Below are 17,185 nucleotides of genomic sequence, written 5' to 3'. Positions count from 1 at the left end.
CATTACCCCACTGAAAAGCTGACTTCTATTTCAATACTTATTATTGCTCCGTCATGTATTACGTAGAGAAATGAGCTGGAGTCCTGCCTGTTGTGTTCATATCAATGATGGGACCAGTCTAGCTATCGCTATCACTAGCTATCGCTGTTGCACTCATTCATAACGTAGCATACGCAAACATAAATATGCCACTCATGCAGTGGGTCATGTCATTTTGATTTCACACAAATATTAAACACATAGTCACTCGTTTAGTCACTCTTGATTTTTGAGATCACATTTCTCAGGAAATGTTACACTCGTGGTTACATTATGGATAGCTAGTAGCTACATACTAGTCCAGAAGCGCAATGTGTTCGGGTTTAAGTAGCCCAACAGTGTTTAGTTGGAATGTCTAAACCCACGGGCATTTTTGTTCAACCGCTTATGTGACATGTTCTGCTTTCGGGAAAGATATATCTAATGTGATATGAGAAGTGGAAAAAGCGTACTATGACCACACTAGACTTGCATGTCAAGCAACCAAGAAGCACAGATGTCTTTGAGGAAACTATGGGCATCAATGTCACGTCCAAAAAATAAAACAGTCTAAAAATGCTCAGGAAAAGGAAAGCTCACCGAGGCGAAAGTAGTGGTGATGTAAATGTGTCTTTGCGTCAGCGTACCTGTTGCTGATTCTCCCTCTGCAAGTGTAGTCTGGCCTGGATGTATCCTCTGGTCTCCTGGAAGGCTTGTCTCTGGGAAACCTCGGCGGGGTAGTGGGTACAGATTCCAATGATATTAGTACAGAGGAAGATCAGGACATTGGCGCTCACCTGGAGGGGAAAGAGAAGGAAGTAACACACGGTTAAAGATGAACGATTGTTAGATTGCGAGATGACAGACTTTCCTGGTGTGATGTTCGTGCATCATTGTCATTTAAGAATAAATCGAAGCAAACTAAGGTCAGATGGTGTTTTCTCATCAACCTTTTCTCAGTGCTTCTGTAATTGTTTGTGCTTTTAAGAACAAATATTTACACAGACAGAGGGAATAGCTGAAAGGATGAAATGTAGTAATTAACATAGCGTAAATACATCTTTTCATCTTTGGAACGAGCCAGGAAGTCACCTACAGAGGATTTATCCTCAAATCATGGTAAAACTCAGAGACAGTGAGAACAGCAGCGGTGCAGACAGACAGAGATAGACAGAAGAGGATCAACAGTAAGTCTCAAGTACTCAAATTTACTGGAAAATTGTTGCATCAAAACATTTACTGGCAACAGACTTTTATTATGCTCTTTGTAAGGATTAAATCAAAACGGTGGCATGAATTTCAATCCACTGTTTTCTCCTTTTATCAAACATTTCCATTCGACTGTATTTGCAGAAGAACTCTTGGTTAATGAATAATATAGCATTAAGTTATGTTAAATGAAAAATATAAAATATATATAAATATGCACATTGAAATCCAAGTATGTATGCATGTTTGTATAAATTTGAAATATTATTCGCATTCTTCTAAATGTATCAGTGCAATATACATTGCTCAATACTTATTTGCACTTTTTAATAATCTCTGAAATGCTGCACACACAAACACACATGAACACACTTCCTCCTGCAGGAAGTAGTCCCGTTTGTGGGATCCGTTGTCCCCTTTGCCCCACTGATCACCTACTTTTTCCAGTATGCAACTCTGATATCAGTTATGATGGTTTAATGCATTCTTTGATGATTTAACCTTAAGTCACCCCCCCCCCCAACCCTCCCCTCTTAAAAGTTCCCAAGTGCTTCGTGGGAATTGCTTTTGACCCGCCACTTCCCTTATATGTGTGCTCTTGTTTACAGCGTGAACGTGACACTCTTCACTCCAGGGGGCTACATTTGGACGCAAACAAAGGTTGATGATGTACCAGAAGGAAGCCTGGAGATGAGGCATCCTGGATCAAACAGCAACAGAGCAAAGAAACACAGAAGCAGGGGTTTCCTATTTTACCCTGCATTAGAGATGAGACTGCATTCCAAAGTAAATCCCCTGCTTTTCTTTCTCAATAATTAAAAACATACATAAAAACGTAGGTTTGTAACCAGTAAAAATTATATACTGACCTCTCCTGGGTACAAATGGAAACACAGAAAAGAGGAGCATTCAGTTCACATTCTATATACCACAAAACAAATCCAAGCAGAAAATACTTGGATGCATTATTTAATTCTGTGTATCCAATTAAAGTTAAGAATTCAATTACAGTGCAAAAAGCACAAGACAGCTCTGCCCAGCGTTTCTGCTTTACATCAGTTGTTTATACTGACACGACCTCATATTTGAGTTTAACAATAAGAGCGGAGGGAGCAGAGAAACTTACTGTGCATGACAATAAAACACTATGACTTGAAATATCAAAAGGTTCCAGCTGAAGTGTTTTCCAGTGTCGTCTGAAACTGTGTTGCTGTGCACTTGAAATCTTTCACAGATTCTTTCACACACAGGGTTTTGCGTTTCAGCCAGTGAGAGCCCAACCGATACATCATCATATACTCATTGGTATCGGTGTATATGTTGTCAGATATGTGCCAACTTAAAAATATATAAATATTTTTTAATACAGAAATCATTGTCAGAAGTATTTGATAGCAGCAAAACTACAAAACAAAAAGTACATATTTCAGCTAACATAACATGACAATAAGGGAAGCCCAAATAGCCTCTATTGGATTGATTTCTATATGAAATGACTTGATTCTTTTCATTTCTAGTTTCTATTTTACTAGAACCAGCACTCTCACATCTTGGGATTCGTGCAAAAGCACTACAGGCTTCTTCTTTTTCTTTTTTTTCTCTTTTTTTTTTACAGGATTTGGGAATGTTATCTTTAGTATATTAGAAGCCTTTTCACTTTCACTATTTTTCTTTCAGCTCTTTTTTTTTTTTACATTTGAAATTTAAAGGGGAAGGGTCATTTCAAATTAAACAGCTAAGATGAGCAGTACTGACCAAGAAAACAAGTTCCCTTTATATGTTTCTGCACTACTTTGATCATTGTTTATTAAGGCTTTCCTGCCATTTTATCTCGGCTGTTGCTTTATCACACTTTATCAATCACGCTATAATAAAAGGGCAGAGATACAGTGATAAAGACTGTGGAAATATTCAAAAAGCTTGTTTTTTTTCTGCCATCTTCAAATTCTTTCAACATCTTTTAAATGTTAAATATTAAGGAACTGGAACTCAGCAATCCAACAGTCACATAAGTCAGCAGAGACAAAATCTACTGCTGGGAATGAGTGATGAGAACAGCTATGGTAGATTAAAGTTACCTGACGAGACCAGAGACACGAGGGTCGACCCAGATGGTGAATGGACAGACAAGTTTAAAAAGAAAGCAAACAAGGGGTGTGGTAAAAAAAAAAAAAAATAGAATAGCACCATAATGGACGACGCAGATAATGTGGAAGAGTGACAGATATTTAATGCAGGAAGGAAACGAGCGGTAAAACGCAGGGTGAGGAAGGAAAAAGAGCATGTGGAGGAGTATGAGGAGAGTATGACTGAGTGAGCTCTGTAAAGCAAAGAGAGACAGAGCAGGCCAGATACGGGCCACAGTGACATTAGGCAGATGGCTGCGAGCGCTCAGCTCTGTTTACATTACTCTCACTGTCCAAGCAAAAACAGCTATGAGACAAAAGTGTAGGTGGCGGCACGGCATGTGTTTGCAGGTGTATTCGTCTACAGGTGTGCAGTGCAGACTTTCATGTGTGGTTAATGGGTTTTCTCTCTATATGCATACATGCATATATAAATATTTATCTGATGAGATTCACACTTATCACCCTCCATGTGTCTGAGCTCACAGCCTCAAACTAATTGCTTGCTTTTCTCAAGAGGGCAAGGGCTAGTGGGTTTACAGAGTACACAGTGAGGTCCTGTGTTTACGCAACAGCACTCCACCTCTTTAGGAGCTTGGCAGCATTTACATGCTACCTGTATTCCCTGTGCAAGGCCTCTGCACCTGCTCATGTGCCCAACAATACACGCCAAACACAACACCTGTTGCCTCATCCTGGCAACCGCTCCTTCACTGATTAATGCACCATTTTAACTGTGCCGCAACAAATATTCATTGTAAACTCTCAGGTAGTTACGAATATGATGACAGTCCTCCAAAATGTTCTGTTTCTAAAGGGCTGAAATAAGGAACTAAACATCACGTCAGTGGAACATTGAATAGTTTCTGCCAAAAAAGCAGCCATCACTTCCTCTGGGGGGAACTGATGGAAGCGGCCGGCCAGCCGACCAGTCAGAAGAGACGACCACGGCCTAATCCCAGGACATCAAAATGGCATTATGTAAGAGCTGCTGGGATCTAGGCAGGAAGGGCATGGCAGCAGTAATACAGGCTATTCAGCACAATATAGATTAAAATGTATTTTTACCACAAAAACGGCTTAGGGAGGATGTGAAGGCTTAATCAATAAATAATTGACGTTGCTCTATGGACACATAGATGAAGATGTGTGACAAGCGACCTGTTGCAAACATGAACTAACAAATCCATTTGAACAACATACAAATAATATGTATCTTAGTGTACTTAATGAGTACAAACCCTCCCTCCTTCAAGAATGTGTTTTTCCTTCTTGTTCCTTGAATGTTTGAGGGTCACTGCGCAGAAAGATGAACGTGTAGAGTTTGACAGTTGATACTTGTTTTCACATTCACTGAGGAAAGTGTACGTTTTCTCTGTCCTAAGTGAAAATCTAATTTGAAGAGTCCTCCGAACAATTTGTAACACAAATATTTCAGAGGTTTCATAAGTGTAATGTGGAATTTGAAACCTCCAAGTCACAAAAGGAGAGAATGGACTTTATGGAGAAGTATGGGACATCTTGTGTCCAACAATTTAACATGTGAAACAAAACATATATGTACAGTAGATTCATGTAATCCACAGCAAGAAGGTTCCAGGTTCCAGTCCTGGCTCGGGCACAGGATCTTTCTGTGTGGAGTCTCCATGTTCTCCCTGTGCCTGCGTGGGTTCTCTCTGGTACTCCAGCTTCCTCCCACAGTCCAAAGACATGCAATTGGGGACGAGGCTGATTGATACTCTAAATTGACTGTAGGTGTGACTGTGAGTGTGGATGGTTGTTTGTCTATATGTGTTGGCCCTGTGATGGACTGGTGACCTGTCCAGGGTGAACCGCGCCTCTCGCCCGTAGCCGCTGGGATAGGGATGGATGGATGGATGGATGGATCCATGTAATCATCACATTTTAATGAAGGAGAGTGTAGATGGTCTTTTTAATGTGAGAATTACAGTTGTTTATATTGGATATTGGATTGGAATGGATAACAGACAGCTGATATTTCCAGACATTAATATCAAAAACAAGTTTATATGATAGTCAAATTTTTTACATTACTAAAAACATATGTTGACATTATGAATTTTTGAAAAAGCAGTGCTTTTCTCTATTTGATGATCTGTATAGATGATATGCATTTAGTTTTTATTTATTCATAGCAAAACTGGCACAGCCGTCGGACTGATACTGACATATACAACTCTGTTAAAGTGCAGACATCCAATTGGACAGGATTTTTAAATCCTAGTTTGGAACCTTTAATATCTATTAAAAAATCATATATGAAAACATCTGAATATTTCATTCCAGCCTCAGTTTGGGGACCAAGGCGACACAAAATCGATTCCATGAAAAATCTCAATGCAACTGAGAGGGTCAAATGTTATTTACGACATAATAGAGTTGATACTTTTCACTTCATGATCAATTCTGAACTCAAATGTTTCAGATTATAATCAAACCATTTCTCATAATTTAGAGATATTAGATCCCGTTTAAGAGTAGACGTGTGAACTGGGTCCGGCACTTCCATTAGGTTAGGAAGTGGAATCACTTAGGGCCTATGAGTTTGAAATTTTAAATATAAATTGTGAGGTTCAGGGGGTGATTTCCAAAAATTGAAAATAATTTTAAAATGATTAAAAACAGCTGACTTTTTTTGTTATAGAAGATCAACAAGTGGGTCATTGAAAAGGACATGTTTACATGTTTGGATAGGTTCATTAGCACATGTTTGTCTGCTACAACCACCTCCAATGATGGAGGGATCACGTGTCTGGGGGTCAGTGCTGAAAGCAGTGGGAACCCCTGCGTAGCACAATTGTGCGGCCACGTTAGTCGTGCCCTGCTCTCCCTGAACCAGTCGTCCATCCTCTTCACCTCTGCTACCCTACTCATACTGCACATTAATACTGTACACGGAGAGTGACCTGCAGGATGTTGGAGTGCATGAGTGGATGACCCTCCAATAACACTCACGACCCCAGTTTTGAGTATCCCTGGTCCAGCATCGAAAGCATTTATTGGTTCCAGGCCACAGCCTTAAAACAAGTAACACAGTCCCTTCCCTCCCAAAATCAACACAAAGTTAAAAGTTTCTCACTATGACTGAAGTTCACAAATAAGCCAGAGATGAAGGCTATGATAGTGTATGGAACAACACTTCAATCAGACATCTGGTGACCATCACCCTGCTGAACATACTCAATTTGAAGGAGCAAGCAAAGTGGCAAAAGCTTGCAACTGAAAACCTATAAAATACAAATACTGCACTTACTATTTAGGTGAAGGGTTATAAAGCTTTATTGATATAAATTTTAATAAATATTTTGTTATACTGATCTGTGGTATCTGTTTCTTTTTAAGAAATCCCAGCATGTCAGATAATACTGCAATTCATTCCCAGTTGTAGTATCTTTAATAACCTGGCTCATTCCATTTTTGAACTGCCAACAGCAAACACTGATTTCTGACTGGCAGAAGTTCAGAAGACTTTAATGTGAAATAACTGAGATGAAGCTGCAGAACATTTTATTTGCATGTAGATGATTTACTCTTAAAATGCCTTAAAACCAATCACCCATATTCTCCACAGTCTCTTATAAGCAAGTCAGTTTGTATGCAAAATGCAGCTTTACTATAATGTGTATAAAAGCATATATGTTGATGTGTTGAAGGTGATATTCCTGCTGCCAGACGGCTCATTTTGAAGCCAGGAGTCATTATAGGCCTCTTATACATGGGAGATGGTGATGTGATAATGATGATTTAAAATATGAGTCTCTCTCTCTCTCTCTCTACATGTGTGTCTTGCTTCGTCTTGTGAAAGGTTCTGCTTAGTGTTGGCCCGAGACTCACACCCACGGAGACTGTGAATTATCAGAGATGGCAGCGCAGCTTTCACTTAGCAACTATCACCCACATTCCACAGCCTTTCTCCAAAGACCTGTAGTCCCCCACCCTGGTTCAGGGAGGGTACAGCATGGGGACCATACGAGGAGGAGGAGGAGGAGGAGGAGGAGGAGATGCGGGTGGGGGGGGGGTGATGTAAGAGTAGGCTGATGACTTTTACTAGCTCGTTCCACCAGCATACCAGAGTGGGAACATACAGTGTAGTGCTATGTCTCCTCTGACTGATTTACCACTCACTTTTACAGCTGTACTTAACAAATGTTATACAAGGAACTAGAGAGACCAAATCCCAAACAATCAATAGTGTTACAAAGTGGGAGGCTGCTGGATGGAGGTGTTTTTCCTCATTCTGGATGTCTTTTTGATATTTTTTCTTGAAATAATATTCCTAATGTTGCTTAATTTACAAATCTTCGTCTTCCATCAGTGGTCTGATAGAACATTTCTTTCAGAGATTTTTATATGTTTGCAACTGAGAACCTTATATCTTTATTATTTTTGCAGATTCAAAAAGTGGAATCGCTTCAACAGCGATCACAAGCACGAGACTGAAGAAAGACATCAAGGCCACCCCTCTACGCTGCTGCTGCTCTTCATCAAGCTTTCCACTCTCACACGATATAGAAGCTCCTCCGTAACACGTTCAAGCACCCAGAGGTAGAGATGCACTAATCCAAATTTTCTTAAAATCCAATCTAATTTATGAATACATCTACTGACACCGATACTGATTGTGATACCAGAAAATTGTAATTATTGTCTTTGTTGGACTTAAGTTTATCGGTTGTAACACAAAGCTGTAGTAATCAGCACAACATTAAAGACAGGAAAAATACAGTATACACAAATAACCTGAATTTGAGGGCAATTTATGTGAACTCAGACTCAGTTGATTTGTCACCAAGGGATCGAGCCCAGGGCGAAATGGAATTACACACTCAAGAACTGAATGTATGGGTGAGTCTGGTGTCTCATACTACAATTCATGGTCCAGAGCATGGTATGAAATGGAATCTAGACTGGTGGGATATTCAGTCTGTGCGCTTGAAATCAGCAGCTATGTGAATAACCTCAGTATTGGCACCAGATTTCAATATTCTACATTGAATCCATACATACCTCAAAGACATCAGGATTAACCTGAAAAAGTTCCACATAAACGGTTCTAACTGGGAAAACCCTCCTCAAAACAGAACCGCATGGAAAATCAGTTTATTAGAAGGGGCCACACTCCATGAGGACGATCCCTGACGAGTTGCCAAGTAGCAGCTGCAAAAGAAGAGCGTCTCCACCAAACAAGCTCCCTCACACTCCACTTCCAGTGCCCCACACTGCATGAAGGTTTGTGGTTCTCGAATGGGCCTCCTCAATGGCGCACCCACCCAAGTAGACCATCATACTCAACTTTGAGGCATCGCTGAGGATGAGAAGCAGTTAATAGTTGCAGATTTGGCTCTAAAAGCTCAGAGGTATATAAAAGCAGGATTCTTGGTTCTAACTACCAGATTTTTGCCGCTGTATATTAGAATCACTAAGTTGGCTGAAAACTCCAGCTGCCTTTTATTGCCTCCAACTGATGAATTGATACAATCAAAATGCTTAGGTTATATAAAAAAATGCTACTTCTTCTATCATGATAATATCAAGCATGAAGTCTGCATTATTAATAAGCTGCTTTTCTGACATGTGGTACAGACCCAACTACCAGAATTAAATTTTCTGCTGCTCAAAGAACCCACAGATGGTCATCGTCATGTTGTGCAAGAAAACTACCGAGATTAAATTGTGAAGATGTCAAAAAGGAACAATGGACAATATCAAAGAGATGGTGTTTTTGATTTGTAGCTGTCTAACGCAATAAGTTTCAGTAGAAGAAAACAATGACATCAAAGACTGCAGAGATGAGGGAGTTTTAAATAATTGCCACTGACATCAGTGGTTTTTGTGGGTTTGTGTGCAAATGCTTCACATTTGTGGATATATACAAATATATATATTATATATATATATATATATATAGAGAGAGAGAGAGAGAGAGAGAGAGAGAGAGAGAGAGAGAGAGAGATGAACTGTATAAGTAAAAATAAATCTGAAGTATATGTCTTTATTTCTGTCTGCATATACTGTATATGTTCATTTTTTTATGAGGAAACATTTAGGTTTTTTTTCTCAGATTACTCAATAAACAATACAAAAAATAATCAAAAAATCAAACCTGATAAATGACCTGGCAATGCGTCACAAAAAAAGTTACACATTGAGTCTAGTGACACCTGACTCGGACCTATCAGTTTCACCTTTAATGACTTTGTTAGCTGAAAATCCTGCAAAAACAAAAACGAAAACAAAAGAAACAATGAGTAGTCTTGACTTGAGTGAGGCTGGTAACACGAGTTAAAGCAGGCTGGGTTTACAGGAGTGTGAACCTTTAAATACAATAAAGAGATGGAGCTGCTTAAACTTAGTCACGATTCGGGGCGGGGTTTAACAAATACTCAATTACTTCTTTAGTAATCCTTTCAGCACTGCTTAACTTCAGATAGTTCGGACCCATAAGGAAATGCTGAGGTTATTTAAATACACTGGGAGACATATTTCATACTGATATGGAAAAAAAAAATAACTTGGCTGGACAGTCCTGTCCAGAGAAGCGTGTGGAGAACAGAATTTATAAGCCTTTTTAACTGACGGGATATTGTTGTTGAAATGAGGCCAACGGGAGTGCAAGTCAGAGCTCATCTTTGAGAAGCATCTGGAACTCCTTATAACATCTGTGTTAGATCAGGCTGTGTAAGACACAATGTAGCACCCTGGACACAATGACAGAGTGGCCATCCCTTATCTTTTCTTGAGAGTGAGAGGTTATTTAATTCTGTATCCTTTCATTTCATTTGTTCTTTTTTCATCCTGTGCAGACTTGGGTTCACTGTCACTTTGTGAAAGAGTGTATATGTGCAGAGCAAAGCATCAGCTGAGCTTGTGTACTCAGCCTGAGCCTCGTGTCTACGCTGGGCTCTCACTGGCCTTATCAGAAATGACCAGAACCACAGCCACAGATAAAGAGTCAAGCCCCGCCTGCTCACTCTGCTCCCTCACCCAGCGGTCTTCACACTGTGAGGAGGTGCAGAATTTTGTCACTTGTGGTGGGAAAAAAATTACCTCAAACCACCAATCACATGTATGTTCTTGTCATTTCTGCAAATATGATTCAGTAGTTAGTGAATGAATAGCAGAGCTAAGCTTTAATTTGAAAAATTACAATAAAAATCGAGGGCATTTCCAGGAAAACATCAATCAAATTCTTTAAAGATATTCTTAGTTTCCAAAATCTGTCATCAGTGACATGAAGCAGCTTGTCAGCAACCCTTAATGGATAAGCGGTATAGAAAATGGGTGGATATGCATAACTTTGTTTAAATTTACACTATTTATCACTATTAATTGTTTTTGACAGTTTTTTAAAGCTGTTTCAAAACCATTACTCTTTAGCACTGATATGAAACAGGATAACCTTCATTTTAAACTGTGAGTAAAAACTGTTGCAGTATTATATGAACAAACATCCTCTAATATGGAAAGACAGTGACAAAGTCCAGGCCATACACAGTTGTTCCTAATAAAGAACTCCGAAAAAAAATTCCACGTATTGTACATTTCTAAATGTACAATACGTGAATGTACGAAATGTACAATTCACGTATTGTACACTTAGAAATGACGTACGGAGAGAGATTTATTCCAAAGTAGGATGATGAAACATCTAGATTTTGTTTGTATTAACTCATTCGGTCTCAGATAATCGACCCTGACAACTGCTCCAGCAATATTAAAAAAAACGTCCACACAAAAATGATTTTAAGCCTAAAATAGGTTGATGAATACCAACAGAGAAGATGTTTAGCTGATATTACAACCACATCTTTTTAAAACAGGAGATGTTCCTCCTTGGAGATGACTAACAAAGATTTACAACTGTATCACAAAGATATGTGCCGATACATGACAGTAGCACAATGAAAAACCCTTTTGCCACAGGTCATATCAACGTACAGTCTTGTACTGAAAACGAAAAACAATACCATTTGATCAAATGCAAAACCATATTAAAAAAGTTCTTGAGTTTGATTGACGAATTCAAGTTCCAGTGAAAATACAACACTGGCAGGTTTAAGAATCAAACCCAAGAATAAAGAAATGTAAGTGTAAAGTACTTCTCTTTGGTAAAAATGCAAAAAGTCATGGAGATATGATACATAGGGGTGAGCGGGGCTTCTTGTCATGTGGTAAAGTTGTCACATTGACAATATTTTCATCATTATATGGCGCTGCTTAAAAGTGGAATCACAGTGTTGTGCATATACTCGGTCTGATGTCATATCCTGTCTAGGAAAAGCAAAGCACATTGTTAACTTGGGTGAGCACTCATTTAACATTTTTTACATTCTAAAATAAAAGAAATAACTTCACAGTTTTTGTCATAATCCTTGAGTTATAAATCTTTACACAAGTATATATTTGTACTTGGTTGAGGAGAGATTAAAGAGTCCCTATTTAACATTGCACTTCACCTTCATCTCCCCTATACTGCCTCTGATGGTGCAAACATTAGCAATGTGACATTTCCCGTGTTACAAGATGCCAAATATATTTACTGTTTCAGTAATACTAATTGCATATGCCTAAGAGCAAATAGTGGCATGATATTAATGATACTAACAGTTATTACCATGAAAGCCTGTTGTGATGTGTTTTATTATGTCAGATGTGTTTTTTAAGTTTAAACACAGCAGACACACTGACACTACAACTCATTTCCCCTGTCACCACTGGCATTTGTTTTTGGATAGGAGAAGAACTTTTTTAATCTCATCTATCAACATAAAAGTATGAAGGATGACACACTGCTTTCTATTAATAATTCTGTAGAGAAAAAAAAATGTTTGTGTTGGAACACTTCCTGGACTCAGATTGAGTTTGTTTGAGGTCTTCTTTGGATGGGCTACATGCAGACGCCAAGATGCTCTCTATTTAATACATTAAAATGCCTTGTTTTTATTCTAGCATGGTAATATTCTTTTCAATTTGAACAAAATAACTGAGCCAACAATGTCCAAACTCCTCGGTTATGTTGCTGTAAATATGGGCTGGGACATGCTGGGGGTCCCAACACTGCCACACTACACACCACACATTTCTGTTGGCAACCAGGCGGGTGTGACTTCTGTGGAGAGAGTGTGACTATTGAAGTGTCTGTCACTGAGGTTGCAAATGTGTTTTTTTATCTAAAGAACAACAAAATCTGCATAAAAGAGCTTGACAGAAACAAAAACTTTATCACATGAAGTTTTTGTGGCATCAGGACTTCACATAAGAAGGTCAAGGAGTTGTAATTAACAGTAAAACAAATCATCAGTGCCAGACGCGAAGTTCATACAAGGCACTTCTTCAAGCCATAGAGATTTCATGTATCTTCAAGGCCTGAAAACAACATCTTGCACTGTTTCCGCCGCACCGAGGCTGAAAACATGCCCAGTCATAGCGAGCTGACCAGAGATAAGCCTCCCTGAACCAGACAACTGGCAAACAACATCCTGTGCATCTCTGCCTCTCGACTCCCCACCACCTCCACTCATATGACCCACGTTTAATTATGGACTGTCGCGTTTTGGAAGCAGGGAGGAGGAAAACAAAGCATGGATCTATTTGAGCAGCCAAATAGTGGTGTGTCTGGAAAGCCCGGAGCCGCACCAACACCAACCTTTGAATGTTCTGATTTCCAGAGAGGGAGACATGAGGCAGAAATCAATTTTGAAAAGCGTCCCCCCCCCCCATCTTCTTCTTTACTTAAAGCAACGGTTACCAAACTGTAAACCAGCAGACTGAACTGGGTCTCGGCTGCTTGAGTTGTAGCTGTTTCCATGGCAACCGCTGGACCAACTGAGCACTGAGGGAGTCACTTACCAATGCTGTTTATTCCCCATCATTCTCAGAAGTGATGCTAAAATGATAATTCCTTTCCAGTGCCCTTATTGGTCGGCAGATTGGATGAATGGTGGTTGTGGTGTGTGTGTGTGTGTGTGTGTGTGTGTGTGTGTGTGTGTGTGTGTGTGTGTGTGTGTGTGTGTGTGTGTGTGTGAGTGTGTGTGTGTGTGTGTGTGAGTGTGTGTGTGTGTGAGTGTGTGTGTAAGATTCATCAGTCAGCATCCATCCTGGTTACGAGCAAAGCATACATGTGACAGGTATCCTCGTTAAAATGCTGCTGCTACGTTAAAGACACAAATTATTTATCAAGGAGGCTGAGGAAGGACTGCGTGGGGAGAATATCGGATTCTCCTCCGATCACACCGCCCCACTGCCTCCTCCTCCTCCTCCTCCTCCTCCCTCTCCTCCTCTTATACACGGTGTCTTATTCTATAGCTGCAGCTTTGCACAAGTGACCACGAGCTGACACTTCCTCCACTGGGATCCGACGCTCCCATCTGGATGCATGATGCACACAAGGTTATTCCAGCAGCAACAGGAACTGCTGTGAAAGTGTGAACAGCTGATAGGGTCGATACTGTGTGAGATTTCCTCTGATTAAAAGCATCCTGGAAATTTTAAAAAATGAGTAAACAACTTTTTGGAAAGGTTGACGTAAAACCATTTTGGACTAACGTCTAAACTGGACAAATTTCTTTTCAAACGCTTATCTTATCTCATATATATAAACTCTTCAAACAACTAGTTGGAGCTGGACTCAGATACCAGGCAAGCATGTTGACTGTCCCCTTACCCAGAGCCAATCCATGTGCTTTTTAATGAGCTCTTGGGTGCTAAACCCATCATCTCTGCTATGGTCAAAAAATATTACACTTCATTATTAATAATACACGTTAGTGTGTCAATATCCAGCCACAACGGGGTATGTGAAAGGCAGGCTCGTGTATGCAGAGAAAAGGGGGATAAAGTGACCTGCCTGTTGCTCTGACGCAGGCTCAGATAAGACTGTTCCATGTGACGCAATAGTTAGCAGAAACGCCAAGGGCCTGATATTTTTAGGAACCAGTCTTTGACCTCTCACAGCACTTGTGTCAACAACACCCACATGACAATGGTGGCCATTGTCAGGGGCAATGAAGCAAATAATTTAATGAAAAGAATGAAAAATCATGAAAAGATTCAGTGACAAAATCCACTTCTTTCATGGAGAAATGTAACAGTAAGGAACAGCACTTGCAAAATGAAGTATGGCCCAATGACAGTGCTGTGTATGAAGCAGCATGTTGTAGTTGAGAGGAGAGATTGGATACTTATAGGCTGTCCACACGGGCGGCACGGTAGTGCAGTGGTGAGCACTGTCACCTCGCAGCAAGAAGGGTCTGGGTTCGAGACCTGGCTCAAGCATGGGGTCTTTCTGCGTGGAGTTTGCGTGTTCTCCCAGTGTCAAGTGGTTTCTTTCTATGTTCTCTGGCTTCCTCTAACATACAAAAGCATGCAAGTTATTTTAAACTGAAGTTTGTTCTAGTAGTTATGAATGTGGGTGTGAACGGTTGTCTGTCCATGGTGTACCTCGCCCCTCAGCTGATGACAGCTGGGACGAGATCAACAGTAAAGATGATGGATGGACAGATGGACTGAATCCCTCACATGATTTTATTACATAAATTTAATTGCTTAAATAATTACCATGCTAGCAAAAATTCCCCTGCTGGCTAAAATCTTGGAACCTCTGCTAAACCAACTGCAGCCATTTCTTTCAAGTTATTAAGCATTAATTCCACATTAGTCAAATTCAGTGTCACAGCATTTCAACAAGTACATTAGTTACACATAATATCCTATCTGTTTTAAGATTTATTCATCTGGCAGGCTTCAGAGAGTGAAACCAGGAGTTATCTTCAAGGCGTGCCTCAAGGGTCAGTTTTGGGTCCTGAACTCTTCCCCATTTCAATCAATGTTATTGGGTTTTTTGTTTTTTTTTATTGAGTAATTGTCCATGGTTATGATGATGACAAAAATGTGTATTGCTGATTAAGTCGAACGATCCAGAACCAAGATGTTTGTTTTGTTCTGAGACTTCATGTAAATAAAACAAATTACACACAAGACTAAAATATTAATTGGAGAGGTTTGCATATCCTCTACAAATTGACCTCACATTTAGAGATTCACTGAATACAAATATGTTGGCATCTGGTTTGATATAAAATTACATTTAAATACTCGTTTTTAGGGGGCACCCCGGTGGCGCACTGGAAAAGTGCATACCATGCAGGACAAGGCCTTGCAGCGAACTACAATCGATTCCGACCAGGGTCCCATCCTGCATGCCCCCCCCCCCCCCCCCCGGTCATTTCTTCACTCTACTATCTAATAAAGCATTAAAAATATATATTCTTTTTCACATAGTGTGGGTTTAATACACTTCTATGTAATGTAAGAATATTAATTGTCACTGTTCCTTACCATCATTCATAGCCAAAATAACCGTATGGTTAATCTGTACCAGTACCTGCAAAAAGAAGATACACTGTCTACGCTCATAACATTATCCAGAAGCAGTTTAAACGATGATGTGAAAAGTGATTTACTATGATTAGAAGAGAAGTTGCCTTTCTCATACAGCCATCAACAACTGTTTCTGAATGACCGACTTAGATTATGCTGTCATTTAGATGGATCAAAATAATGCTTCAGTAACTACATCAAAATGCTGATTTGCAAAAAGTATGAATTCATCTTTCTTCACTTCATTCCACAAGACAACAAGCAAATAACTTTTAAAATGCTGGTTTTCTGAATGGAGTTATGATTTCAGCAGCTCACTGACATTTAACATGGTGTAACTCTTCTGTCTGTACTTTTCACAAGTTTTGTTGTGCTACATGAGCTGTTCACCTTGAAAAAAAAATTGCCTTTAACTTTTTCAAAAGTGTTTTGAAGCATTTTATACTTACAGCACATCATTATCTGACATACATATCATTTGCATCAAACACACATGTATATCAGGAGTTAAAGGGATTGTTCACCCAAAAATGCAGTCACAGGGAAGTTTTTTTAATCCACAAAACACTGCTGGAGTTTAAATTGCATTTTGAATTGATTGGGGACCAATTTTCAGACATATGACAAATGCATAATAAAACCTGAATCTGATGCTTTGCCTGTAGCTTCATTAAAACATGGTCTCAGTGGTGGGTTGTTTTGTTGTTTTTTTTTCCCTAAAACAGCTTGACATATTGAGTCTTCCCAACACTTAGACTACTTTGGACAAGCAATCTGAAGCTATTTTATTGTTTCATTACATATGTTTGAAAGTTGGTCACCATTTACTTCAGTTGTTTCACTGCAATGCCTTTTCTTGTGAAGCTTTCCTTTAGTGGACTAAAAATCTTAACCTAACCGTCCATCAGCACGAGGTATTCATTTTTGGGTGAACCATTCCTTCAATACTCCTGCTGGTGTCCCTGACCAGCACGCGACTGCACTGCGGCTGCCAACTTCTCCATAAAAGACATATCAACTGCAGAGGATACGCATAGTTATGTTCAGGACAATGGAAATAATGATTTGGTTCTTTAAAAAAAAAGACAGACGTCAATAGCAGAAAAATAAATAACCCAAACATTATGACAAACACTCATCAGATCAGGGAAGGCGTCATCCACAATTAAACACGGGATATGGTGTGTGTGTGTGTGTGTGTGTGTGTGTATGTGTGTGTGTGTGTGTGTGTGTGCGCGCACGTGTGCGTGTTTGGGTGGGACACAAGCACGTCTGTATGTACTGTGCAGCGCTGGATAAGTGATTTCAGCTGCGAAGTCAGAGAATCTCACGGTTACGCAAAAGCAGTAGACATCTCTATTACAACTCACTGCAGCGTGATAAACCTGATGCTTTGAAAGGCATTTATATTCTTTGCCATAGTTTAAGATGAG

At 39.6% G+C, this 17,185-nt stretch overlaps 1 protein-coding gene across 1 annotated transcript in view; it reads right to left on the bottom strand.

The window, feature by feature from the left end:
* The window catches only part of LOC147255660 (adenylate cyclase type 6-like), a 41,344-nt gene that overhangs the window by 14,557 nt on the left and 9,602 nt on the right, over window positions 1-17,185 (bottom strand). Inside the window, exon 4 of the mRNA XM_086213493.1 lies at window positions 666-815. Coding sequence (XP_086069619.1) covers window positions 666-815 — 150 coding nt within the window. The remainder of the gene's footprint in view (window positions 1-665; window positions 816-17,185) is intronic.

Source organism: Aulostomus chinensis, chromosome 9 (genome assembly GCF_037954235.1).
Source record: "Aulostomus chinensis isolate RoL2024-O1b breed Wild chromosome 9, RoL_Achi_v1.0, whole genome shotgun sequence".
In the NCBI taxonomy this organism is placed as follows: domain Eukaryota; kingdom Metazoa; phylum Chordata; class Actinopteri; order Syngnathiformes; family Aulostomidae; genus Aulostomus; species Aulostomus chinensis.
The sequence above is the reverse complement of the archived record's forward strand: the minus strand, read 5'-3'. Positions and strand labels throughout refer to the sequence as shown.